We start from the raw sequence: 27,753 nt of genomic DNA, 5'->3' as shown, positions 1-27,753 counted from the left end.
GAGTGTGCTTCTCCCTCTCACTCTCCCTCTGTTCTCTCCCTCTCTCTCTCAAATAAATAAAATTTTTAAAAATTTTTTAAATTGAATTTAAATAAAAAGTGAAAAAAATAAAGTCTATTGTTATTATTAAAAAAAAGAAAAAGAAGAAAGAATGGCTTGAGAGTGAGTAGGAAAGACTCAAAGAAAACCGGGTTCCCATCGCTCCTGGAAACATGCTGGAGGGGACAGAGAAAGACCCTCCCCAACGGCAACCCCGAAGTGTCGGCTGAGAAAAAGGTGCTTTTCTGCCCAGTGTTCCGAAGAGCAGGTGTGAGGCACGCAGTCCTGTGCAGTCGCACGGAGGCGGGGATCATCGCCGTTCCTCAGCGCTAGGCTGACCCGCAGGTATCCAGCCGCCCCTGCGGCCCCGGCTGGCACCTGCGGATGCAAGGACCCCGAACACAGGGTGCCAAGAGCCAGAATAGTGGGGGGGGGGGGGGGGTTGTCCGCGGAAAGCCGGCTCCAGCCAGCCCGCAGGGGCTGCCCCCTCCCCAGTCACGTGGCCTGGTGGGTGGGGACCGACCTAAAGTTGCAGAAATCCTGAGCCTTCCCAACTCTGAAGTGCGCTGTGGACGCTGGGGCTCCCGGAGGGGCGCGGACGTGGGACTTTGCACAGCCCAGCAGCTGCGCGGGCGGAGGGATTTGGGGCATGGCACAGCTGGCGGTAATCCCGGGGTCGGCCACGGCGTGGCCAGGTGAGCGTGAGTCGGGGACGGCGGCGGCTGGTGTGGGAGAGGCTGCTGCACCCTGGGGCCGCCTACACTCTATCCCGCTCCAGGGGAGGCAGGGCACCCACAGCGGGAAAGGGCGGTTGGGTAAAGCGGTCCTGGTAGACCCTCGGCGCTGTGAGTCAGTCCGGCCGGCGTCACCCTTCCTCGCGGGTCCTTCCCTTCACCGAGGCGGCGCGGAGGCCCACAGCGGCCGCGGACGCCGGGGAGCCGAGCGCTAGGTGGGGGTGTCGTGCTGGCCCCGCCCCTCCGCGCGCGCACTGGCTGCTCCCCCGTGACGTCACGCTCGGCTATAAAACGCTCGGCGCGCGGCTCTCGCGGCGGTGTAGGAGCTCGAGGCTGAGGGCGGCCGGGAAGCGGGGAGCGACCGGGGACGCTGGGCCGCGAGCGCCTCAGCGATGTTTTACTCAGGGCTCCTCAGCGAGGGCGGCCGCAAGGAGACGGACATGAGGGAGGCGGCGTCGCTGCGGCAGCAGCGCCGGATGAAACAGGCCGTGCAGTTCATTCATAAGGACTCCGCCGACCTGCTGCCCTTGGACGGCCTCAAGAAGCTGGGCTCGTCCAAGGACACGGTGAGCCCCCGCGGCCGCGCCCGCCTCGGGATGTCCGCGCGCGGCGGCCGGTCACCTTCGCGCCGCGCGGCTCCCGGGGCCCAGCCTTGGCCGCTTTCACTGAGTCACCGGCCAGGCCCCCGCTCCCGCCCCTCCTGCCGCGGTCCGCGGTCTCGCTCTTGCTGTTTCCAACTCCTCTCATCCAGCATCTCCCTGCTCGGCTTTCCCTCGGGGTTCCGTCGTGGCTTTACCAGCTCGCGCTGCCTTCCGCTCGCCCTCTTCCCTTCGTGCCTCTCTCCTCTCGCGTCGGAGACCCTGCCCTGCCTTCTGCCCTCTGGTCGCCTTTTCCTTCCCGTTAGTCTTACTCCTAGTACCTGATTTGGCTGCATGATTGAGCCTGGCCTGGCGGGGCTGCTTGGCCGGTCCAGTGACCCGGACAGAGGTGACTCCTAGTGGAAGGAGAGGAAGAAGTGCGAGGGGGTTCTTGGCAGTCACCATACCCAGATGATTTTGTTAAATACATTTCCCCCTGTGCAAAATCTCCTCCTTTTGATTTTGGGCTTATCTACCTTAACCTTCCATCCTGAGTGGGGAGAGAGAGAAAGGGTCGAATGTGAAGGAGGGTTCTTGAACCCCAGACATCTCTTCGTCAATCTCATCTCTCCCCCTACGCTCCCCCTACCCCCAAAGAGTGGATGGAGAGAGGAAGCCAGGCTGCTCCATCTCACTGACCAGCTAACGTCTGGAGCTGGAGCTGGAGCTGGTGCAGGCTTTTTCTGGCAGGGTTGTTCTTCGCCTTAAGAAGGAGAAACTCCAGGACTGGAGGTCTGGGTTCAAAGACCATGCTGTCCTCTACAGGAGGGAGTGGATGGTTCAGGGTCACTAATTTAAAGAACTGTATTGACTCTCATCCTTCAGTCACTATAGTGGTATTGGCCCAAATATATGTTTAGCTTTGTGGTTTTATCTGAAGTTTTCTTTTCTTTTTCTTTCTTTTTTAAAAAGATTTATTTATTTGAGAGAGAGAGAGAGAGAGCACACACGAGAGCAGGGGGTAGGGGCTGGGGGGGAGAATCCTCAAGCGGACTCCCTGCTGAGCATGGAGCCCAACACAGGCTTCATTCCAGGACCCTGAGATCATGACCTGAGCTGAAATTAAGAGGCAGCTGCTTGACCACCTGAGCCACCCACGTGCTCCTATTTGGAGTCTTGTAGTTTACATGTTTTCTTGAATTTCACAATCACTTTATTCATCTGGGCAATAACTTGTGAAGCATTAGTTAAATGTCTTTTAAATGAGGTAGGTGCTCTGTACAATTTTTTAAGTATTTTTTGAGATTTTGGAGTATTAATTTGGCAGGGAAGGAAAAGAGTCAGCTGGTCCACGGAAATTGCCATTTCAAGCCCCAGATGACTATGAAGAACTTCTGAATCCACTTCCTTTTTTTTTTTAAACATCTCTAATGACACACAGATACTAATATCCGATTTGCCCTCCCCCATTGTGATAAAAAGTAATTTTAGTTATTTTTGAGCAGGGGATGACTACCCAGTTATTTTGCTCTTTTTTTTCCTCTAAGATAGTTTTCTTGCAAAAGCCACAGAATAGTCAATCTAATTTATGCTCACTCAGAGTGGTGAGTGACTGAAATACATTCCTAGAAAAGAGAACTCTCTTTCTTCTTTCAATTTAAAGCAGTCTAGATTCATTTAGCAAACCAGGTCTAAGCTTTCTTACCTTTAGGCCAAAATAATCCTAGTTCCTAGAAGCCTCAGGAATGAATAAAGAGAGAGTATTTAGGAAAAGAAGTAAAATGTGGAATGTTTTTCTTCCCCATATGCTGGATTTAAGAAAATGATTGACATTTGGTTGTCCTGGGCTGTCGGAATTCCCTGTCCCTGAGAAACTACCACTCTATCCCTCTGCTTAGCATTCCTTATATTACTTAATCCTGTGTAGGAAGAATTCCATCTGCTTTTCTGACTCCAGTCCGTGTGAGTTGAGCCACACAGGAGCTGATAACATAAAACATAGGCAGTAGGAAGGAAGCATCCTTAAGAAGTAAGTTATTGCCATAGATATGATGCCCAGCAGTTTACTGTGAGACCGTGAATTAGGGTTCACACTTTCTCTGCCCCCTACCTCCATCCCCACCTTTGCCATGGACTTGATATCCCACTTTCACTGTTCTCACACCCTTAATGTGCAAATGATTGCACAGAAGATCTAGAACAGGTCACAGAAACCAAGGCGGATTGAGGTAGGGAAAGGAAAGCTGTGGTACTGGGGTGAGGTAGCAGGATTAAGCTCTCTTAGAACTGATGTTGCTGCCTCAGTTCAATCTAAGAAATAACCTTATAAGTACCCTATCACTTCACTTCATGGATACATCTGGTAGTATAGACCAGTGTTGACTCAATTTTCTCTCACTGAAGTGAAATTCTGATTGAATAGGTCTATAGTACAAACTAAATAGAAGAGGAAAAAAGGAGGGGATGGCACCAGAGGGAGATGGGGGAAAGGACAAATTAGGTTTTTGTTGTTGCTGATGGTACAGAAATAGAGGACAAATTAGTTTTAATTGAGTCTCAGTAGAGGAGACTGTGGGTTGTTTTCCTCACACTAGTGACCTATATTAGAATTACACTTCTATGAATTTTGAATTTTATGCATTATCTACCTTTTACCATGTTGTTTCCGTAACATTCACTATTTGATACCAGCCTGTGACCCATAGGCAATCAGGTGTGGTCTTCTGTTGGCCCCAGGGAAGTGCCTTTGTCCCATTCCTGTTTGTGTGTAGTTGGCTGCTACAAAGTGTAGTGTGGATATTAATCTTATTTCTTATGTCTGGTTATCTTATTTTGTTCATCCTTTCATTTTGTGATTTTTTATGTATTATATTAAAAACCAAAATCGGAGATATGAGTAATATGTTATGTGATTTACTATTTTTTTTAAAAGTTGATGAAGCTGGAGAAAAAAAAAATCTCCACTCTTAGAGTTTTGCCCTTTGTCTTTTCTTTGTCTTAGCTACTAGTTTCATAAATGTTCTTTTCATTGAGGTAAGGACTTTTTAATTTTTAAAAACAGTCCCATCACTTTGGAAACATTGTCAAACTGCTTTCCTATAGAATTGGGTCAATTTATATCCCACCAGCAGCAACATGAGAGGCTCACTTCCTGGTTTCACCTCTACCTCATAAATATCGAACAGTATTATTGAAAAAGTTTTGCAAAAGTGAAAAATGGTATTTCTGCTATAAAAAAAAAAAACAACAGTCCTGTCCAAAAAAACCAAAAAACAAAGCAAAAAATAAACCCATCCTGTCATGGGGTAATACATGCTGTCTTTCCTATATGATAATGTTACTGACCATCCAGCCGTATCCTTAGTTGTCCAGCAATAGAAAGAGTGTTTTCTTTCCTATCTATGATTGATTCTGCTTATAGCCAAATTCTTTAAAATACTCACTAGAATTAGGAATAGAGGCCAGAGCAAGGATGGTGGAACACAGCAAAGCAAACTGACCGTGAAATGACTAGCCCTATATTCTGAGTATCTGATCTACCTGATCAGAATGCCACAAGACACCCATAATGCTACAGGTTTTGAATCAGAGAGCTTTGGAGCATTAGAAGAGGAGCAAGAAATACCAATATAATACCAGGAGTTGGTGCAAACTGAAGATTTTCAGAGCCATGATTGTATCCTAATCATAGGAGACATTATTTGAACACTTGCTGTGTTCAGGACGCAGTGCTAGGTGCTCAGACCACGAAGAAGATAGCAAAGTTTCTTTCTACAAGAAGTTTATATAGGTTAGGGGGACAGGGGGGACAGGGGGACAGGATAGATTAATTAATTTATTCCACAAATATTTATTGAATGATTATTACATGTCAGTCAATACTCTAGGCATTAAAGATATGATAGTGAACCAAAATGGAGTTTCTGTCCTAATGGAGCTTGTTGTTGTGAGGGGGAGAAGGCAGAAAATAAAAACAAGTAAATATGTAATATATCAAGTAGCAATAAGTGCTATGGAGAAGGTGAACCATGGTAAGGTGAAGAGAGAGTACCATGGCCAGGGTAGAGAGGAGTGGAAACTTGTACTTTATATAAGACGGTCAGGGAAGGCCTGTCTGATAAGATTACATTTTAGGAGATACTGAAGGAGGTCAGAGAGCAAATATCTTGGGAAGGAATGTTCTAGACAGAAGGAACCGAAAGTGCAAAAGCCTGAAGTGTCAGTGTACTTGATATGATTGAAAAACTGTAAGAAGGTCATTGTGGCCAGAGCAGAATGAGCAAGTGGGAGGGTGATAGGAGATAACACCAGAGAAGTAGTTGGAGGTCAGACTACTCAGGACCGTATAGGTCATTGTACATATATTTGGCTTTTAATCTGTTATGGGAAACCAGTAGAAGACTTTGTGCAGAGGGGTAACATGACATGACTTATTTTATAAAAAGATTACTCAGACTACTGTGTAGATTAGGCTGAAGAGGGGCAAGAGTAGAAGCAAGGAGGTTGATTTGGAGGCTGTTATATGGTAATCGAGGTGAAAGATGAAGGTGGCTCAGGGCAGTGTGATAGCTGTGAAAGGGACAAGGAAACATCAGGTCCTGGATGTATTTTGGAGGTAGAGCTGACAAATTTAGTTGATAGATGAGATTAAGGATCTGAAAGAAAGAGTAGTCAGAAATGACCTTAAGGTTTTTGATCTAGCAATTGGAAGAATAAAGTTGCCATTTACCGAAATGAGTAAAGACTACAGGAAGAGCAGATTAGGGATAAGGAATAAGAACCAGGAATTTAATTTTTGAATGACTTAAGTTTGGAATAGCTCTTAGTTAATCAAGTGTAGCTGTTGAGTAGACAGTTTCACAAGAAGATAACACCACCAGGAAGCTATGTTAGTTGCCAAGGTGTTACAGTCAATAAGCACTAGAGGAGTTCAGTGGAAGAAGTGATTACTCTGGCCTGAGGTGACAATAGTGATGGAGATCAATATTTGCTTACAGTTTCATCATTTCATGGTAAGTCAACTGACTATGAGATGTTATGGGGAGAAGGCTGCTGCCAGAGTGTGCCTTATAGAACCTCAGAGTAAGAACTTTACAGTTTATCTGGTCCAATCCCTGCCTATGTGTGAATCCTTCCTAACAAAAATGCAGTCCACCACGGGCACCTGAGAAACCACTGTCTCAGACCAGTCCACAAAGCAGATAACAATTAGGAATAAGGCTCTTCTCTTTGAAATTACATGTTTTGGGGTCATACAGAAGGTCTAGGGCAATATGACAGCCTGCCTTAGATAGATCCTCATGTGCTTGTGAGCAACTGTAAACCCAAAAACAACCTGTCTGTGTTCCCATGGGGTAGAATGGGTCACATATTATATGTTCAACTAGTACACAAAGAAGAGAAGGCACAGATACTGGTGCTTTTTAGATTTCCAAGACCTGATAGACATATATTAGACTTGAAATGAGAGTCAGTCAGGAGTCCATGTTTATCTACAAACTTTAAATAAAGACTAAAATAGGATAGGATGATTTCATGCCCTTTTAGAAAAAAAAAGATGAATGGTAATCAGCTTCAATTTTAGGCTGAGCTTGAGAATTTTAAATACACATATACACAAACATATGCTTAGCACCATTTGAGTGCTTACTGTATACCTGACACAGGGTTAAGTGCTCCATATGGACATCTCATTTAATCCTTACAGATGCACTACAAAGTTCTTACTAACTTGAACTCAACTTTGTCTGACTCTAAAGAATATATTTCATTTTTTTATTTTTATTTTATTTTATTTTTATTTTATTTTATTTTATTGGTAGGTGACAGGTTAAATAAGCAAAGGGAACTTACATATGAGGCCTGTCTTGGGTATCACTAAGATGAGTTGATCTCTGCACCTGCCCACGAAATTTTAAAAGTTTATTGGAAGGCCTGACTAGGTTCACTTACGCATACCATGCAGGTGTTCTCAACACCATAGCACTATCTCAAGGCTGTGTTCTGGAGCAGCCTCTGGGAGTGGGAAATCCAAATGGAATTCACATTCCAAGAACAGGGGTGGGGGTAAGTCTTGGATGGTACAGTCCCAACTTATGGGTCAACCAGTGGTCATGTCTTTTCCATGATCTTCCTCAACATTTTATAATAACAAAATAATCCTAATTCCTTTCTCCCATCCCTTGTGTCATTGCTGTTATTAATTTCATTTCACCTATACATAAGAATATATCAGCATATACTGTATAAAAGCATTATATAAAAGCATATGTAATCAAGTATATTAGTGATGTTATAATTTTGAAAAAACTGTTCTGTGTTACAGTAATTAAGAATAAGAAAAAGGAAAGGTTTTATTTTAGTTTCACTTATTGATTTTACAGTGGTCTTCCTGTCTTTATAGAGATCCAGGTTTCATACTTATATTATTTGCCTTCTCTCTAAAAAGCTTCTCTAATATTTCTTGCAAGGCACATCACTAGCAACAAATTTCCTCAATTTTTGTTTTTCTGAGACAGTCTTTATTTCTTCACTTTTGACAGATAATTTGGCAGATACAGATTTTGAGTTTGGTGGATTTTTCTCTCAACAGTTTATTTTTATTTTTTTCTTATTTAATTTTAATTTTTTATTTGAATATAGTTGACACTATTGTTACATTGGTATCAGGTGTACAACATAGTGGTTCAGCTTCTCTATAGGTTATGCTATGCTGACCACAAGTGTAGCTACCATCTGTCACCATACAAATGCCCCAATATCATTTTTTTTTGTCTTTTCTTCCCATGACATATTCATTCCATACCTGGAAGTCTGTATCTCTCACTTCCCTTCACCCAATTTTCACACCTCTCCCACCCCCTTCCCTCTGGCAACCATCAGTTTGCTCTCTGTATTTATAGGTCTAATTCTGTAAAGCATATATTTTATTTTATTTTTATAATAATTTTTTATTATGTTATGTTAGTTGTAAAGCATATATTTTAAACACTACTCTAAGCAAGGATTGGCAAACTTATTCTGTAAAGGACCAGAGAGTAACTATTTTCAGCTTTTCAGTCCAAACAGTCTCTGTTTCAGCTACTTAGCTCTGCTATCGTACTGCAAAAGCAGCCATAGATAGTAAATGAGTGGAGTTGGTTGTGTTTCAATAAACTTTTATATATAAAAATAGGCATCAGGCTGGATTTGGCTTGTGGACTGTATTTGCTAACCCCTATTTCTGAGTGGTTCTAGCTGTGGTTGTATTTCTAGTTAGAAACCTTGGGAGTAAATGCTACAAAAAAGGTAGACTTATGTCATTTCCCCTATTTTCCAGTCTGGTCTATTCTGTGAACCACGAAATTCCATTAGTTTGATTCTGTCTGGGTTCAGTGCAGATAGGTAAAGGGATTGAGAAAGTGGCCTTAGAAGTTCTTGCTCAAATCATGATTTTGTGGCATTCTCGCATTATAATCTACTTCCTCTCACCTCACTTATCTTCCCACGCTACAGCCTGATTAGAAGAGATATTTAAGCATATTGGGTGCCAGATTGAGGAACCTCAGCTCTTTCTTCCCAGAATACAGCACTGCCCACAGAGCCCATTTCCTTCGGAAACTCTTGATGTTAATGAAGGCAGCACATCTGAGCTTGCTGCTAAGGTTTAGATGCCTAAACCCTGGTAAGGGTTTAGCAAACACATTTCAAGAACAGTAGAGAACGAGGGACTGCTTAGATTAGTAGTTAACCTTATTGAGGTAAAGCATAAAGCAAGATCCATGTCAGGAGGATGACTAGAGAATTATGTCCAGAAGGTTACCAGAGTGCCTGTAGCACCTTTCTAGTTAATTACTAGTGTGTATTTTGACGGACATCAGGAAAGTAGGATACAGTTCTTGAAAAGCCAGTATTTCAATAAACATAAAAATAAACCGCTTAAGTAAATTTACAAAGCAGTAGTCAAGGAGTAGGAAAGTAAGTAGTACAAATTACATAATGTGTAAGTATTGAAGGGATTCTGAAAGAAAGAACTAGATGATGTTAAGAAAGGCTTTTTGAAGAAGTAAAGAGTAGAAATTTGTTCGTTCGGTACTATATCAAGAGCTAAGGATATAGCTGTGATCTAGAAAATTAAGGTCCCTGCCCTTGTGGAATTAACAATCTAGTGGGGGAGTGAAATAGTAAACAAGTGAATAAGCAAAATAATTTATAATTACTATGAAAGAAATAGTGGAATGTGTTAATAACTATAGTGGTGGGGTATCCACTTTAAATAGTACAGGCAGGGAGGATATCTTTGATGGAATGACATTTGAGCTGAGACTTGAAAGATGAGAGCAAGCTAACTATTTGAAATGTTAGTGGGAGAACATTTCAGACAGAGGGAATAGCAAGTGCAAAGGCTTTGGAATGGGAAGGAGTTTTTGAGCAAGGAGGTGTGGATGAATAAAGGGAGTGTGGCATGTATATGGTATATAGATAGAGGTTGGAGAAATGGACAGGGATCAGATGATGCAGAACCATATAGACCGTGGTGAGAAGTTTGAATTTTGTTCAAAGAACAATAGGAAGCCATTGAAGGGAATGTATTATCTAACTTATATTTTTAAAAACTCACCCTCGTTGCTATGTAGAGAATGAATTGGAAGAAGGGTGAAAAGAGGCAGAAGACAAGTTAGGAGTTTTTTGCAGTTCAGATAAGAAATGATGAGCCAAGAAATATATGTATATATATGGAAGCAACCTAGGTGTCCATCTGTGGATGAACGGACAAAGAAAATGTGATATATATATATATAGCCATAAAAAAATTAAATCTTGCCATTTGTGACAACATGGATGACTATGAGGGTATAAGCTAAGTGAAATAAGTCAGACAGAGAAAGACAAATACCATATGATCTAATTTATATGTGGAATCTAAAAAACAAAACAAACAAAACAACCAAGCTCATTGATATGGAGAACAGATTGGTGGTTGCTGGAGGGCAGGGGGGTGGAATGGAGGAAGGTGGTCAAATTGTACAAACATCTAGTTATAAAAATATAAGTCATGGGGATATCATAAACAGCATGATGACTATTGTTAATTATAGTGTATTGCATATTTGAAAGTTGCTAAGAGGGTGGATCTTAAAAGTCCTTATTATAAGAAAAAAAGAAAAAATTATAACTATATATGGTTATGGATGTTAACTAGACTTATTGTGAACATTTTTCAGTGTATGTAAATATGAAATTATTATGTCATATACCTATAACTAATATAATGTATGTATAATGTAATTATACCTCAATTTTTTTTTAAATTGCATTATTTAAAATAAAACTTAGAGGATGAGGACAATTAAAGTTACATTGCATTTTTTTAAAGATTTTATTTATTTATTTATTTGAGAGAAAGCACGTTGGGGGGGCGGTGGGGAGAGGAAGAAGCAGGCTCCCTGACCAGCAGGGAGCCCGACACAGAACTTGATCCCAGGAGGTCCTGGGTTCATGACCTGAACTGAAGGCAGCCGCTTAACCAAGCGAGCCCCCCAGGGGTCCCTACATTGCATTTTTAAGGTCTAACAACTTCTGTAAGTATACAAGTATACAACTTCTGTAAGTATACAAGAAAAAAGTGATGGTGGTTTCAATCAGACTGGAGGTAAAGATGGGGAGAAGAAGATCAATTCTAGATACGTTTTAGAGGAAGCAACAACAGTACTTTGGGAGGGAGGGTTAGGGAAAGAAAAGAATCAAGAATGGATGGGTGTTGGGACACCTGGGTGGCTCAGTTGGTTAAAGGTCTGCCTTCAGCTCAGGTCATGATCCCAGGGTCCTGGGATCAAGTCTGGCATCGGGTTCCGTGCTCAGCAGGGAGCCTGCTTCTCCCTCTGCCTGCTGTTCCCCCTGCTTGTACTTGCTTTCTCTCTCTCTCTGACAAATAAATAAAATCTTATTTAAAAAAAAAAAAAGAACGGATGTGTGTATGGTGGTGTAATTTTACAAGGTGGTGGGAAGGAAATGATCCAGAATATTAAAAGTGAACAGGACCTTGGAGCTCAAACTTCTTTGATTACTGATGAAGAAAGCAAGGCTTGAGAAAAGTAATGCCTAGCAAGATTAGCGATTTGCCCAAGGTAATATGTGACAACTGGTCATTTTGCTGAAAGGAGAGAGACTTCGGGCTCCCTCTCAGTGGGGAGAATGCTTCTCCCTCTGCCTCTCTCCTGCTTGTGTGCTCTCTCTCTCTTTGTCAAATAAATAAATAAAATCTTAAAAAAAAAAAGTAGAAAGACTTCATGGAGGAATAAAGATAAGATTGGGAAGGAAGATGAGTGGTAGTGGAAGATCTTAAATGTTAAGTTGAAGATTTTGTATTTGTTATAGCTGTCAAGAGAACCACTGTAGGGTAAGGAGACCATGAAAATCTTTTAGGAGATTGCTTGAATTTAGCAATTACAGTAGAAATGGAGAGAGAAATACAAGGTGTTAAAGAGGCGGAGTTTTCATTCACCGAGATAGGAAATAAGGGAGAAAGTGCAGGTTTTGTGGGAAAGATCAGTGGGACAAGTTAAGTTTCAAAGTACCTGTGGAATGTCTAAGTAGAATTTCAAAGTGGCAGTTGAATCTGCAACTGAAACTCAACAGTGAGGTCTGGGCATGAGATAGAGTCATCATCATAAAGGTAGTAATTTATGCAATGAAAGTAGATAAGGTTGCCTTGAAAGGATATGTACAGTGAGAAAAGGACAAAAGACAGAGTGATGATTTAAAGGAACCAGTAAAAAAGATGGTGAATAGACAGAAAAGTGCTTTTAGAAGCCAGTGGAGGAGAGTGTCTAGAAAAATGGAATGTTGAGTTTTACTGTAGCATTGTTTCTAATGACAGACATGTGGAAACAATCTAAATGTCCATTAGTAGTTAAATAGTTAAGTTGAGGTGTAACTGTACCACAAACTCAAATGTCTGCAGAGGATGTGCTGTTTTATTTTTCTTATTTTTATTTTTTTATAATAATTTTTTATTATGTTAGTCACCATACAGTAAGGATGTTCTGTTTTAAAATGCAGAAAGTAGGGGGCTAAATGGGTGATAGGTATTAAGGAGGGCACCTGTTGTGATGAACTTTGTATGTTACATGTAAGTGACGAATCACTAAATTCTACACCTGAAAGCAATCTTACCATATATGTTAAGTAACTAGAATTTAAATAAAAACTTGATAATAAAATAAAATGCAGAAAGTAGGGCAGATGTAAGAAAATAGGTGCCAAGGTAGTTATAGAGTGAGCTGGAATTATACCTGCCTAAGTTACATTGTATGTTCACACACACACACACACACACACACACACACACACACACACTTTGGTCTTTGCATGATTTGGCCGACACTGTTGGATAGCTAAATCATCACCCATTCTCAGCCCTTTTCTACCTGCCTGACTCCTCTATAGAGATTAGAAAAGCTGGATTCTCTCCCAACCCCCTTTTACTTAAGACTGGCCTTGAGAATTCTGACCAAGAAAGATACAGGGAAAATACTGAGGGAATTTCTGGGAAAGTTTTTGCTTTCCTGATAAAAGGGATAGATGGCACATAGTCCCTTCCTCTTTCCTCCTATATGTAGATTTAATACTAGGAGCTGGGGCAGCCATCATATGATCATGAGGGGATATCCAAGAGTACAGAGACGGTAGCCCTGAAACTATTAAACTGCTGAATTATTGCCAGCATCTGCCTACCTCCAGACTTCTTGTTATATGAGAAAAAATATACCTCCATTTTAAGCCATTGTAGGTTGATTTTTCTTGTGGCTGAATACTTTCCTAATATATGGGGTGTATTTTTTCATTTATTGTTTATTTTTATAAAAAATGCATGTATGTAATTTAAAACTTTAAAAAAATTTAGACTATTCCTTGTGCTAGGGGTCTCCATATAGCTAGGTAAATGGTGAAACTACTATTTCTTGACCTATTGATTTTACCGTTATCTACGGATTTTCTACTAAATAGGTAAGGCTTTAATTCTCTTACACCTCTTTGTCATGTCCTCTCTATTATACTAATATTCTGTTAAATAACTGTTTGGGGTCCAATCAGCATTTACTGCTTATGTTATTGTGACTATGTTCATTTTATTTGCAACTGGGTCAAATAATGTACTATATATTTCCTTTCTCATGCAAGTATTTCTTTTTCTCAAAATTACCAATTGCCCATTTTATTTTCTATGTAAAATTTAAATCTCCAAGAACCTTAAAACTGTAGATGATCTAGCAGGTCCATCTCTTTTTTCTTGGAGACGTCCTTCCTGGAGCCCTCCATCCTCCAATTTTCGTTTTGGACTGGTTGCTCTCAAGGCCTGCTACATATCCTGTATTCTAGACTTTTCCTTCAGGGCCATTCTCAGAATGTCCTTTGCCTCTCTTTTCTATTGGATCCTCTATTCTTGAACCCTATGATTTTTTCCTTGTTCATTGGTTTCCCTCATTTCAGTGGAGCATATCCTTCAGTAGCTTCTTGAGGATGATTGGGAATTAACTTTCCCAAGTCTTGATTTATAGTTTGGCTGGTTAAGAAATTATGCACTGTCAGGTTTTTAAAAAGTATTATTACATTGTCTTTTAGCTTCCATTATTACCGTTGAATTGTCCTATGCCATTCTGGGTCCAAATCCTTTGTATTTGGATCATCTTTTTCTTCTTGGAAGCTTTTGGAATCTGTGTCACTCATAATATTCCAAAAATTCATAGTGATGTGAAATCTTGTTGTAGATCTTTTTTCTTTCATTATATGAGGACCTATGTGGGTTTTTTTCAATCCTTAAACCCACATCCTTCAGCTCTGGCTTAGTATGGCACTCTATCCTCACCCTTAGCTGTTCTAGAAATCCGACAGTACATAATTTCTAAGCTTAGACAAACTATTAACCAACCAGAGTCTTTTGAGTTACTATTTCAAAAAGAATAAACTTTTGGCGTACTTCCCAGTTGTGTGGGTCAAGTGGGAGTTTTATGCAGGCTTTATACTAATGTATTTCCCACCCTCTAATCGTAGAAGTTCTAATACCTCTAACTTCTCAGCCTTTTCAGAGTTTTAGTTTGAATAGGAAAACTGCTTTTACAGCTAGACCCCAAAATATATAATAGCTCAAACATGATAGTTTATTTTTTCTTAAGTAACACTACTAGTAGAAAGGTCAGCAAGACAGCCCTCTTCCACGGAGTCACTTAGGGACCCAGGCTGACAGTGGCTTTTCTGTCTTCAACATGTGACCTCCAAGAAGGTTACCCCAAGGGTCGTCTCCATTCTAACCAGTGAGAAGAGTAAAAGAATGGAGGAGTGTGCACAGGACATTTTTGTGGGTCAGGTTTAGAAGTGGTGTATGTCACTTCTCCTCACATTCTCTATGCTAGAACTCAGTCCTCTGGTCATGCCTAACCGCAAAGAAGGCTGGGAAACAATCTAGTTATCTATACAGTAAGAATAGGAGAACATGGATTTGGTAAACAACTGGCAGTCTTTGCCACTCTAGCATTGTGTGAAGTGGAATGGTGTGAAGCACTTAGCTTTCTATACTCTTAGGTCAGTTACCACTTTTCTTTTTGCTTCTCAGATTCCAAAATGTTGTCTCTTTTTGTCTCTCCTTTTTTGTTATTGTTGTTTCCTTTATTGTTCTTTTTGCTCTTGTATGTTTAGGTCTTTCTTGTTCCTTGATTATGATTTTAGTGAAACCTTGGTTGGGAGCAGAGGCAAATGTGCAGTTACACTGTCATTTAAAACATGTAGGCATAATAAAATGACCACAGAAAAATATTCCTGAGGTTCATAGGGATTTATCAGCTGTGAATTTTCAATTCCTGAACTATACCATCAATACTTTTAGTTGTGAAAATGAACAAAGAGACTTACATGTGCTGACATAGAAAAATGTCTTTCATATATTAAACAAAAATAGAAAATTTTAGAACAGTGTTATAGTATGATCCTGTTTTTATGTATGTTTGTAAATGTACTAAAAGTTTTGGAAGGATATTCTTCTAAATTTAAGGGTGGTTATTTGTAGGGAGTGGGACTGAGAAAAGGTTGAGAGGTTGGGAGGCTTTCCCTTTTGACTTTATATACTTCAGATATTTGAATTTTTTCACTGAGCATGTATTATGTTTGAAACTTTTTTGGTTACTAAAGAAAAGAACAAATACAGGAATTGTCAGCAGGGTCAAATGCCCTAGAGAAGTCAAGGAAAATGAAGGCTGAAAAATATCACCAGATTTGGAAATGAGGAGATTTTTATTGATGTTGTGGGATCAGAAGTAATCTCAGTGAAGGATATCAGGAAGTTTTTGGCTTCTTTAAAAATAGACCATTTAAGACAAGGGTGTAATTAGAGGAGGATGTAGAGCTGAGGAGAAAGGATCTGAGGTTATGTGTTTTCTCCCTAATGTATGAGAACTTTGAACATGTTTTATAACCTGAGGAGGAGGGAAGGAGGAAAATTCAGAAGAGAGATGACTTCGAGGAAAATAATTTCAGATTTTTCCTCATTTGTCAAGTGATGATTAGACTCCTTTGAAAGATTAGGAGTAGTGAGATAAAGCTGTGTTCAGCAAGACTGATGTAGAAGGAAAGCCCCAAATTTTCAGTGAGGAGGGCTTTCCTTTATTGGCCTTTGAAGTCCTTTCTGATCTTCAGTTCTACAAATTCAGCTTACAGTTGTACAAATTCAGTTGGTTCTGCTGAGTGTGGACTTGACAGAAGCAAACACCCTGCTTTCATATGACTTGATCTAGAAATTCAGGCTTATTAGTGAGAGAGTAAGAATGAAGACTTTGTTTCTTTTGAGGAGCAAATCATTCTCAAAGGAAATCTGACAGAGTTAGCACTTCCTCTAGCTCCTTATCAAGTTAAGAAGCTCTCATTTTAAGTGCCTCTCTCTCTCCTTTTCTCAAGGATACTAATTTAGAATCTGCTTTGCCAAGAACCTGTGTATTTTGGGAATCCATTTCTTCGCCTTACCAGGGTTACAGTGAGTCATGGCTCTGACTCCATTCTTCCTCAGAAATTGTAAGGTGGTGGATAATGAAGGCCTTACCCAGTTCTGTCCCCTTTCCTGGGAAAATTCTAGGCTCTGACCTTCTAAGAGTGATTTTCTTCCCCCTAAAATTGAAAGGCATCTGGTATGTGTTATATAGAAACTTGGAGTCTTTCCTTTGAGAGATTTTAAATATTATTGTAAACTGAGAATAAGATGCTGTGTATAGAAATTCTGTGGATCAAATAAGTCCTTATTATGAGGTAACATATTTTCTAGAGGCCACTTTGGGTAGAAAGAGCAGAGCATGGATATGGCTGCCTTATGAACTCTCTAAGTTCTGTCAAAGAGCAGACTTGAATTCACATTCCTCATTCTGCCTCCTAACATTAGGTATCCTGACGTAGATATAAGGTCTAATTAAGTCTCCTGTTTCTTGATCAGTTTCTGCCCCATTTATACTCCCACTTTTTAGCCCATTGGAGAGAGGGAGAATGGATAACAAGACTATGGCAAGAGTTGCACTATGCTTCTTGAAGTCCAGGGGATGTTAGTAGGGATTATTCCTGTGGGTTCTGCCAGGTTCTAAAGTATGTCTCCTGAGAGGATTGCTCAGCAGGTATGAATTCCTCTCTTCCCACCCCAACCCATGGGTTACTCAGCCCACGGGAGAGTCAGGCTACCAAGGTATATGCAGACTAGGTCCAAAACATGAGGCTGTAAGGGAGGAAAACTTGAAATATAAGTAGGCAGAGCTTCTGACAGCCAGTACTGGGTAGGTTTCTTTGGCCTGTGAGAACAAACTGCTTCTTCTATAAGTTACCTGGGAGGATACATTTATTCCACTTAGACTAGGGTCACTTTTCTCCTGAAATGCCATTGTAAGGGGAGGAAAGACAGCAGGCCTAGGTAATCCAAATCCCAGGGGTTCCTCAGTTCTCTTTAGCCATAGAATATTCACTGGCCCTAGCCACATTTTCCGGTGTCCCACCTTGCTGTTTCTTTCATTCACGGTGGCCTATTACAAATTGATTTATAGTACCTGTTCTGATAATACCAATGAAGTCTCTGCTTGAAGGAAAAATAAATAAGAAGCAAAGGTAGAGCTCAGTTATGTGAGGCTTCTTTATTATTTCTGCAGTACCTGGGGGACAATGGGAAAAGGGGGAAATGACCTGTCACTAAGAATCTTCTGCTTTCTATTCCTCAAGCAACCTCATAACATTCTGCAGAGGCGCCTCATGGAAACCAACCTGTCTAAACTTCGAAGTAGTCGTGTCCCTTGGTCCTCCAAGACCAACAAACTGAATCAGGCTAAGTTTGAGGGATTAAAGAAGTCTGACGATGATGACATGATTTTGGTTTCTTGCCAGGTAATGTTCTGAGAATAGTTTTTCCAGGGTTTTCTGGAGAGTAGGATGTGGGCCCATTGTGATTCTCATAGTGGGGCCCTCTCCTCCAAAGTGTATAGAGCATGGGTCTTATCATAGAATTCATAAGTGAATTTTACAGGAAGTATATGTAATATTTTTATGCATGTGCATCTTTATGGGAGATAAAGACCAAAGCTTTCATCAGATTTGGAGAAGGGTGTGTAATACACACACACACACACACACACACACACACGATTAAGAGCTACTTAGTATGTAGAATTAAATACTGAAAGTCCTTTGGGATCCTCTGTCAGCTCTAGATTCAGTCGGAAAAAGGCTCCTAAAAGGAGACTCAGCAGTGGTTAAAGATGAGACATGACCAACCCATAATTGTGAGACGCTCTCCAGCCCTGCCTTTCATATGACATCTGCTGCTTGCTCCCTTCCCTTTTGCTTCTCTGGTTCCTGCTGATCAGTATGTTTCCTTTACACAGTGTGCTGGAAAGGATGTGAAAGCCTTGGTTGACACAGGTTGTCAATATAATCTCATCTCTTCAGCCTGTGTGGATAGACTGGGGTAAGTAGCCACTTGTGCCGGGTGGGAGTCAGGTGCTAATGCACTCTTTGCCTAAATCTATTTGAGGTTAGAGATGGTGAGGGTCTCTACCAAGGTTCCAAGAGAAGTATGCAGAGTTCAAGTATCAGCTGGATTCTCAGGCACCTGGGAGAAATCAGCAAGCCAGGAAAGCATCGGATTTTCCATTAACTCCCACCTATTAAGTTCTGAGCAAAGACCTTTGGGCTCTGGAATGAGAGAGTGTGAGGTCCTTGGCTCATTGTTAGCCATGCCCTGCAAAGACAACAAATTAGAAGGAGCACTCCTGTTGGTATACCCCCGATGAGTAAAAGCAGGGATGTGGTTGGTCTCAGCTTACTCAGGGTCCTTCTGGAGGCCACACTGCCTGTCCCAAGAAGCATCTGTCAGAACTTAGAATAGGACTGCTATTGCTGCTGGGCCTGAACCATCATAGGTGTGAGTAACTAATAGTTTCTTAGTGCCTTTCCTCTCTGTAAAGAACATGTAAAATCAAATCTTACCGCTGCCCCTGCTGGGGATTGGGTGTGAAGCAGATATTGAATGTCTTTGGTTCTTTAACAGCTAGAATTGGGTTCTTCCCCTTTTAGTAAGAGAAAGCCATTTTGTATTTTTCCTCCTTTTCAGTCAATTGGTACTTTTATGTCTTCTTCCTTCTCTTCTCTCCTAAGTACTAGATGGGCTCCAAGGTCTAGCCCAGAATTGGAAGGATCAACCCAATGTCCTTTTCCACTTTTCTAGCCCTAAGAACAACAAATCATTCCTTAGTTTAATATCTGTATTGAAACAATCACTAGGGTAGATATAATGGTTCATTCTAGGCTGCTTTCAAGATGTTCATACTTTTAGGTAGGACTTGAACAAGGCTTGATTTGTATAATTAGTGACCTCTGCTGCCTGATCTGTTCCTTCTTATCTCTACCCTGTTCTCACCCCTCACCACTGCTGTGACTCTTTGACACTGGCTCTCTGGGTTTTGTACACTGCTGTTTAGGCTTGTGGGAGGAGTCCAGGACACAAGTGCTCTTGTGGGAAGAATCCTGAGCTTTTTTATGTGGTGAAGAGACGAGATGTAGTGTAACATGATGGTTCTAGAAAGACTAATAATGTCCTGGTGCATAATTAGGCAGCAGTCTGCCATAGTTCCAGAAGAATTAATAACCATCTGTACAACTGCAATTATTTTGCTTTTGGATGAGTTATAACACCAAAAGAGAGGCAATGGAGTAAAGCAGAAGTATTGGCACAGAAAGTCCATAATTAAGTTTTTATCCAACAACCCATGATAGCTTGGGTGCTGGCTGTTCCAATCTACTTATATAACTGTGTGAAACCTGGGTGCTATTCCTTTCCTTTCTCCCCTGCAGAGAAAGTTCAATTAATCAGGACTTTCCCCATGATATTCCTTGATGATATCAATATCAATATCAATATCAATATCAATATCAATATCAATGTACCTAGCAAATAAGTACCAGCCTCCATGAACCTTATAGCTGAAGACTGATGAGGATAAATAGAAATAAGAAAGGCAAAGAGAAAATTAGACGCTGAACAAAAAGCATCTTCTAAAATTAGGACAAACTCCTGCCCTTTTTTGACATCTTTTACCCACAGATGGGTAAAAAGACATGTTAACTAAATTGCCTTGCATATAGGTGGGGATGTTAGGATTCAGAAAAGGATTTTCTGAGTGTATCAACTTTCATTTTTCAACAGTACAGATAGTGACATAGCTTTTTGAGAACAGGAGCTGAATCTTTCGTTTTTTATATCCTCTGGCATATGCAGGACAAAATTCTGAAACAAGCAGTGTAGGCTGCCTAGCACGTTTTTTGGTAAATTAATCCCAGGAAATCCCTGGAGAAGTCCAACAGGGGGTCATAAGGTAGACATTGTCAGATTACATCAGAAACCTCTGCCAAGGGGATTCTGATATCTCCCTCTCTGGTGCAGACTCAAGGAGCATGTCAGATCTCACAAGCATGAAGGAGAGAAGCTTTCTCTACCCCGGCATCTGAAAGTAGTGGGCCAGATTGAGCACCTGGTGATCACATTGGGCTCACTCCGCCTGGACTGTCCAGCAGCTGTGGTTGGTGAGTAGAATTGAGAACTGGCCCTATGGACCCCTATTGTAAACCCCCTCCCTACTTCCACCAAACCCTCATAAGATCTCATGCCTGTAAATATATACTTTTTCAAAATTCCAGGTTTCCATTTTATGTACTATAGACTTGTCCCAATTTTTACTCTCTGAAGTACTAGATTCAAGACCTGTTGAGAATCACTAAAACAAAGGAGTATGTAATTCAGGATAAAAAAAAAAAAAGTAAGGGGTAAGAAACATTTCTGTGTGCCAGTGAAAGTGGCTCCTGAGAGCTTTCCCTGAGCTAGTTGGAGATAGAGGGCAAGATCCCCTTATTCCTTTGCCATAAATCGCTTGATAACTTCCCCCCATCTCCTATATTTTCCCTTATGTACACTACTCTGGACTACTCAAGATTCCTGGGTTTTGTCTAAAGGCCTTTTGTTCTTTAGAGTTTAAAAGACCTAGGTTTGAATCTTGGCTCTATTACCTTTTAACTATAATGATCTGGGAAAATTACTTAATATAATAGATGCTCAACAAATGTTTATTGGATGGATGGATGGATGGATGGAAGGAAGGAAGGAAGGAAGGAAGGAAGGAAGGTTGGTTAGATGGTGATATGGCTGACTTATAAATCAGCATAGCAATAGTTGGATCTTAATTTTTTTTTAGAGGACAATGAGAAAAACTTGTCCCTTGGTCTCCAGACTCTCCGATCCCTTAAGGTAGGATTGATTCTACTTTCCCTTTGATTCTTATTCTCTGAGGCAAGGTCCTCTTACATGGACCATTGACACTGGGGTCACTGACAGTGACCAGTGATTCTCCTTTGTTTTTAGTGCATCATAAATTTGGATAAGCACCGGCTGATCATGGGGAAGACAGACAAAGAAGAAATCCCTTTTGTGGAGACAGTTTCCTTGAATGAAGACAAGTAAGTGCCCAAATGGGTCAGGTCAAGTAAAATCCATTTGTCTCTAAGTGGAGGGGTTCTCACACAGGATATTGGGTTGTGTCCTGCCTTCATCCTTCAGTCTTACCACAAGTACACCCATCCCCAACCCCTAGAGTTCACCATCCCACAAAACTCTCTAGCCCACATTCCAGAATAAGAAGTGATAATACTGCACAGAGTGGTGGGAAAAATAAGCTTTTAAACTAAAATTGGACTTGCCTTCAATCTAACTTCTTTGAATTTGGTATCATTTCTTCTATTTCTTTCTCATTTCAGCACTTCAGAAGCATAACTACAGACTGCAGCATGTCTGCACATATGCACACATACCAGGTTGACAGATTGAGAAAACTGGGTTTGAACCAAATGCAGTAGCAACTTGCTGTGGACCAAGTCCTTCCCTCTAATAGAAGCTCCAGGGGCTCCTTCCAGCCCAGACCTCTCTAGACTTTAGTCTGTGCTTAGAGATCTTATCTGGTTATAGCCATTGTTTTTTACTCTTCCGATCACTTAATTTATAGACCTTTTGACACTGCCAGGTCTCACCTGTGGCCTACTTCTCTGCTGCTTTCAGGAATTTGCTTTTATTAGTCAAGTATAGGGGCTGTCAAGTTTGTTTCTCCATAGATACACTTGCTTCTTTTCCTATAGCTAAAATGTATAAAAAACAGGAACCTGACCTTTACCTCCTTTCAGCTGTTTCAAAGAGGTGCAGGATACCTATGTCTCAGAATTAGAATTTCTTCTAATTCATTCATTGATTTCTCAAGAATAAGTGTACCTGAAAGAACCCAGAGAGATCATCTAGTCCAACTTTTTCATTTATAGGTCCAGAGAGGCAAGTGAATTGTCTAAGCTGTTATACTAAGTCAGTGGCAGAGGAACCTAGAACTCACACTTGAGAAGCCAAGGCTATGTTTATTCTCCCATGCTGGTTCTTTTGTCTTCAGGCCTTGAGAGGAGGATGAAGAGGTAAGGGTTTTAAAAAGGCAAGGTAGGGGAAGAATCTGCTTTGGGGATGGATTCCAGGAGGATCTGGGTAGCTCTTCCTCCCGTGTGCTAAGTCTACTAAAAGTGTCTGCCTCAAATCGTCACACTTAGGACCTTATTTTGGTGCCTAAAAGATGAGGGTACAAAAACGAGTGAGATGGACTCTCACCTTGAACTTCTTGGAGGGGAGAAGAGGGAAGGAACAACAGACAGAAGAACATTAATCACTTTCTGAGATGGAATTGAAGGCTTTGGTAAATAATCTAGGGATCATTATTAGACATTAATACCCCCAAGATCTAGTCAGTGTTTCTGCCCAGCCTGTTATTTGTCCGCCGCGGACTCAAGTAGCAGGGATCAGAAATAGGGAAAGGAGATGAAAAAAATCCAAGCAGATCCAGAATAGAAGGAAGTACTGGGTAGAATCAGTTGGTGGGAAGTCCTACCTATGGAAACCTTTCTGGGGTTGAGGTCAGGAATGAAATTTCCAGACAGGGAACTGAAGGTTGGGAAATCTTCAGCCTTGTTCTGCTTCAAGGAAAGAGGCAGGACAGGAGATGACAGTGTTAAGGACAGCTTCTTCCCGCTGCCCAATAATGTCTCCCGACCCTTCTGAAAATATTGGAGATCACAGGGGTGTCTCGAAGCTTTTTTGTTGGGCTATCAGTCTAGGCACGCAGATGCCTGTAATGAAATCTCCCCTTCAATTTGGTCATAGAAGTACATGGAGAAGTCAGAAAAATAATCAGCTGTGGATATCTTTTCAAGAGATATCCAAGTCTACCCTTGGTTCATAGCAGTAGTTTCCAGAGCATTTAATAGATGCCACTTTGAGTTTTGCCAGGTCCCACCAACAATCTCGTCAAGTGTTCAGCTACCACCTCTATTAAACAACTCAAAAACTCTGAATGTTTTTAGGCTTACAGAAACTTCCTAAAGACTAGGGACTTAGTGACCCTCATTTGAACAGCTAGGCAGCCATACTGCAGTCTGGGTCGCCCCCAGAGCCCCTTATCAGCCTCTCTAGAGGAAGCAAGGTGGAAAACTAAGCACAGCCACAGCAGGAAAGGCCATGTCTATACTTTAGCGGGGTGATCCCAGCTTATCAGCCTTCAGCGCCCCCTCCAAATGCACCCCATTTTTGCCTGGGTGGGTCAGGGGGGATCTGTGCCTTTCCATTGAGGCCTCTCCACTCTCCTACCCTACCTTTCATGGCACCACTTTGGCCTGCTCCTTATCCTAAGACTGAGCTAAAATACTTCACCCCTTCTCCCCGGGTTGAAAATTCCACTCCAAGCCTTGACTCTAGGCCACAAGTGAGGCATGTGGGAAGTTCCTTGGCCTGGCTTATCCTTATTTGGATTCCCTGTGGACCAGGTGAGGCCAGGAATTCTTAGGTGTTGAAAAGATGTGACCAGCTCTGGCCCTTTGAGTTCAGGATTCTGTGGCATCAGAGGGATGATCAGATGGCCTTTAGTGATCTTTCTGGCCTCTGAGAATCAGTCACTGACTTTCCAATTTTGGAATAGAAACAGTTGGGTTGATCTGAGCTTAAGGTATCATAATCTCACTCAGTGCAATCAGATCATTTGAGTTCACTAGGCAAATAATTGTGCTTTAAACCCCAGGCTTGATAGAGGTACCTAAAAATGTCTGAAGACAAGGATGGGAAGTCTTGAGCTTCATTAATCTCTAAATGCTGCCAAGTTGATTATTCTGACAGCCCATATCTCCTTGATGTTCATGAGGGAGTACGTGATCTACTTTTCAGGGGCTGGCGAGGTGAAAAGGTAAGGTTAGTTCTTCCCAGAATCTTAGAAAATTCTCTCCAGCACCTCTGATTCAGGATGTGGGAAGAAAGTGTCTACCCATGCTGTGTTCTGAATACAGGCAGTAGCAGGAAGTAACCCTGTAGAACTAGTAGCCCTCTCATTCCTTATTAGATGTCCATCTCAAATACAGGAAGTCTGAAAAATATTGTTTTTGTTATTTGGTATATCTGTGCCTGAGTTATATGAGAAACAAATGTTTTCTGACTTTTCTATTTCCTTGCCCTGACTAGACCCACCTGGTAAGATTTTCTATTCCTTAGCTCAAAGTGTCTGTAGAATGGATTGCTTATTGTGTCAGCTGCCCTGACTTTTGTTTAATAGAAATATCTTTCCAGGCTGGAGACATGGAGGAGATGAACTGGATTCTTTCCTCCTTCTGTTGCCAGGCCTCTACATTGGCACTTTTACCTGCTCAGTGTTTCTGGCTGTGTTGGGTTTATTTGTGAGATTGATGTAACAATAAAGTAAAACCTTCCCCTCTGTGTGCTTGTCTGACAAAGTCTTTGTGTCAGGGCCCCTGGAAGGTGAGGGAACCCAGGCACAGCCTAACTGCATCAGTTTCTCTCATTGGGTCCTCTGAAAGCAAGGCTTTGAGGTCCTCATTCCTTCCATTGCTACTGGTCCTTCAGCAATTTCTTACTGACTGTATGTCCTTGGGCATATTAGTGAACCTCTCTGAGCTTGGTTTTGTAGTCTGTAAAACAGATGTGATGATAGTACTTGCTACACAGTATCAAATGTAAAGTTGTTGGCATATGGTAGTCCCTTAAAGATTGAACAGTATATGAGAACAATCTTTTATGGTGGGTCAGCTGTGTGTTAGAGAATATTTTTCTAGAAAAATATTCCCTTTTCTAGAAAGGGACATATTTATTTAGTTCAAACAAATAGGACAGGTTTCAGAAGGGGAAGTATTATTGAATGAGCCTTAATATATAGTTAAAGCCATTGTCTAAATGAAATTTCAAATAAATGCATTTTATAGATGGTAGAAACTTACCTTTTAAGTATTAATATTTTAATATTGAAACAGTGTGATTAAAATGCCAACAGGAAACATTCTTTAGCTATCACAATGGTTATCACAATCTAGAATTACAGTTCTACTGGTACTCAGATGATACTGCCATTCCACCTCAAAAGATTTTCTGTCTTTTTTTGTCCATTTATTCTAAATATAAAAAATTGGGGGTGCCTGGGTGGCTCAGTCAGTTAAGTATCTGACTTCGGCTCAGGTCATGATCTCAGGGTCCTGGGATCCAGCCCTGCATCAGGTTCCACGCTCAGTGAGGAGTCTGCTTCTCCTTCCGCCCCTCTCCCCACTTGTGTGCGTACGCGATCTCTTTCTTTCTCTCTCTCAAATAAACTCTTTTTTAAAATATTTAAAATAAAAAAATAAATATAAAACATTAAAAAGACTTACCCAACCTGACTCTTAAACAATGAGTAACTGAATCAAGATTCATGATCATCTTCATAGAATGAAATAAAGAAAATTAAGTTTTAAAAGAGTTAAAAAGTACATTCTGACTTTCATTTTTTAAAAACCTATTGCTCTTGCACAGTGGGGGAGAGCTTGAATTAACAAAAGTTTATGTGAAGATGATATAGGTGTTTTAGTTAAGGAATATAAAAGTATTGAGGACTCTGTATATAGTTGTCATTCGTAAGGTAGAGACATGTATACAATTTGTGGACCATCTAGAAAAGAGAAATGGTTCTTTCTGGCACCAGAAGGCAAGCATTTTCAGTAGGTGGAGGTTGCAGAGAGGCATACATATCCTGGCTCAATTGGAGGGAAGCATCTACTGTAAACCGGGGAGTATGCTAACTCCTGCAAAGAAGGTAGTATTGTTTATGGTGCTAAGGCTCAGAGTGGTATCAAGGTACAATTATTTAACACAATTAAATGAATTGTCTCTAAATTTTCTTTCACTGGATGTGAAAGGTGGGATGGTCATTTCCTAGCAATATTGTGAAAGATTTTGGTATTGGGTAGAAGGTGGAATAAGGAGACCTCCGAAGTAATTTCTAATGCCAAAATTCTTTGATTCTAGGACATCTTTATTAAATGGCATTGTGAATCAAATGTAGTCTTGTTGAATCACTGCCATCACTACAAACAAACTCATTAATTTGGTCTTGAATTATGATCTTTTTACCCAGATTTGAAGGGTTGCAGGTTACTGTTCTCATGGAATCAGAAAGCAGAGATAAACTAGTTTGTATTATAGCTTGGACTCCTCTGTCAGCTGCCACTTCTTCCTTCCATTATTAGTGTATCCTGAGTTATACTATGCTACTGTCTTATTTGTCTGGCCAATGACCTACTGTTTCTTATATGGTGTTTCTTACATGGTGTCAAGCATATGGGCATTGTGACAACTGTTTTCTTAAAGACACTTTTATTTATGGGTCATGGTATGTTCTTGAAGAGACTGGGGCTGCCAGATACCCGACCAGAATGGAGAAAAATGGGTCTTTATCTGATTTTTAGTAGTGATTGGTCCAAAGGTTCAAGTAGCCAGATGACTACAAGCTTTGTTCTTTCTTTCCAGCCCTTTATCTTTAGACCTGTGCTTCTAACCAGCAAATCACAGCCACCAAAATCAGAGAGGGTAATTCAAAGTTATCATTGCTTTTACTAGAGCCAGAGTAGCCTCCAAATTTGTAATTATTTTTTTAAAAGATTTTATTTATTTATTTGACAGAGACAGCCAGCGAGAGAGGGAACACAAGCAGGGGGAGTGGGAGAGGAAGAAGCAGGCTCCCAGTGGAGAAGCCTGATGTGGGGCTCGATCCCAGAACACCGGGATCACGCCCTGAGCTGAAGGCAGATGCTTAACGACTGCGCCACCCAGGCGCCCCTCCAAATTTGTAATTAATTCAGAAAACTTAACTCACATACTTTGATGTCGACTTACTCAAACCATGCCAGTTGCCTGGAACAGGAGAAATAGATTGGGAAAAAGGAGTATGGTTGACCTAGTGGAGATACTTGTGTTTGCCAGAGGAGAGACTTAGAGGGTTAAGGGAGGGAAAAATGAAATCTTCTGTACTATGAGCCTGTGTAACAGGAATTTAACTTTGCTTTCATCGTGTGGCAAACTAAGATGGAATGTCTTAGGATTCTGTTAAGAACTGCTGGACTCCTTGGATACACCGATGACCTTGTACTTGGGGAGCTTGTATAGTGGTTCCCATCTTATTTATTTTGAAAATGGGTAAGGACATGAGAATTTGATTGGTGCTGGGGCTGACCATATGAAGAAGCAATTACTCTGTTTTGAAAGTTCTACAGAAACTGTTGTCCACATGTCTGAGTTCACAATAGTTTCTCTGTGATAGATACAAACCAGTGGGGTATAGAAAGTATATTGGTGAACAGGTCTCATAGAGAACAGTTAGACCACAGAGGTGTGTGAAGGGGGCCAGTGCTAAGCTCTGAGGAAGGGTAGCTAGAGTAAGAACAGCTGGACATGCCCCATGGAGAGTAGAATTTCAGAAATAGTAAGGCTCAGTATCAGGAAGTAAGGGGTGAGGGGAAGGGCAGGAATT

The 27,753-nt window shown here is 41.1% G+C and overlaps 1 protein-coding gene across 3 annotated transcripts; it reads left to right on the top strand.

Moving 5' to 3' along the window:
- The first annotated feature begins 570 nt into the window (after positions 1–570).
- NRIP3 (nuclear receptor interacting protein 3) lies at positions 571–24,677 on the top strand. 3 transcript variants are annotated; one of them, XM_026486062.4, is made up of 8 exons: positions 571–734; positions 1,179–1,339; positions 17,570–17,731; positions 18,229–18,311; positions 20,286–20,425; positions 21,091–21,143; positions 21,258–21,352; positions 21,650–24,677. In XM_026486062.4, the coding sequence occupies exons 1-8, from the start codon at positions 689–691 to the stop codon at positions 21,663–21,665; spliced, it is 756 nt and encodes a 251-aa protein (XP_026341847.1). In that variant the 5' UTR covers positions 571–688; the 3' UTR covers positions 21,666–24,677. The 3 variants fall into 3 exon arrangements, with proteins under 3 accessions (XP_026341847.1, XP_057172965.1, XP_026341848.1); XM_057316982.1 differs by lacking the exon at positions 17,570–17,731 and having other exon boundaries at positions 590–734; XM_026486063.4 differs by lacking the exon at positions 571–734 and having other exon boundaries at positions 1,087–1,339.
- The last annotated feature ends 3,076 nt before the right edge of the window (positions 24,678–27,753 follow it).

Source organism: Ursus arctos, unplaced genomic scaffold (assembly GCF_023065955.2).
Source record: "Ursus arctos isolate Adak ecotype North America unplaced genomic scaffold, UrsArc2.0 scaffold_22, whole genome shotgun sequence".
NCBI classification, from domain to species: Eukaryota; Metazoa; Chordata; class Mammalia; order Carnivora; family Ursidae; genus Ursus; species Ursus arctos.
The sequence above is the reverse complement of the archived record's forward strand: the minus strand, read 5'-3'. Positions and strand labels throughout refer to the sequence as shown.

What these genes read in the sequence shown, in the direction of transcription:
- NRIP3 (XM_026486062.4), top strand. Translation starts at nt 689, where the DNA reads ATGGCACAGCTGGCGGTAATCCCGGGGTCGGCCACGGCGTGGCCAG. An exon ending in TGGGCTCGTCCAAGGACACG is followed by an intron (nt 1,340 to 17,569) that starts GTGAGCCCCCGC and finishes CTATTCCTCAAG; the next exon opens with CAACCTCATAACATTCTGCA. An exon ending in TGATTTTGGTTTCTTGCCAG is followed by an intron (nt 17,732 to 18,228) that starts GTAATGTTCTGA and finishes TCCTTTACACAG; the next exon opens with TGTGCTGGAAAGGATGTGAA.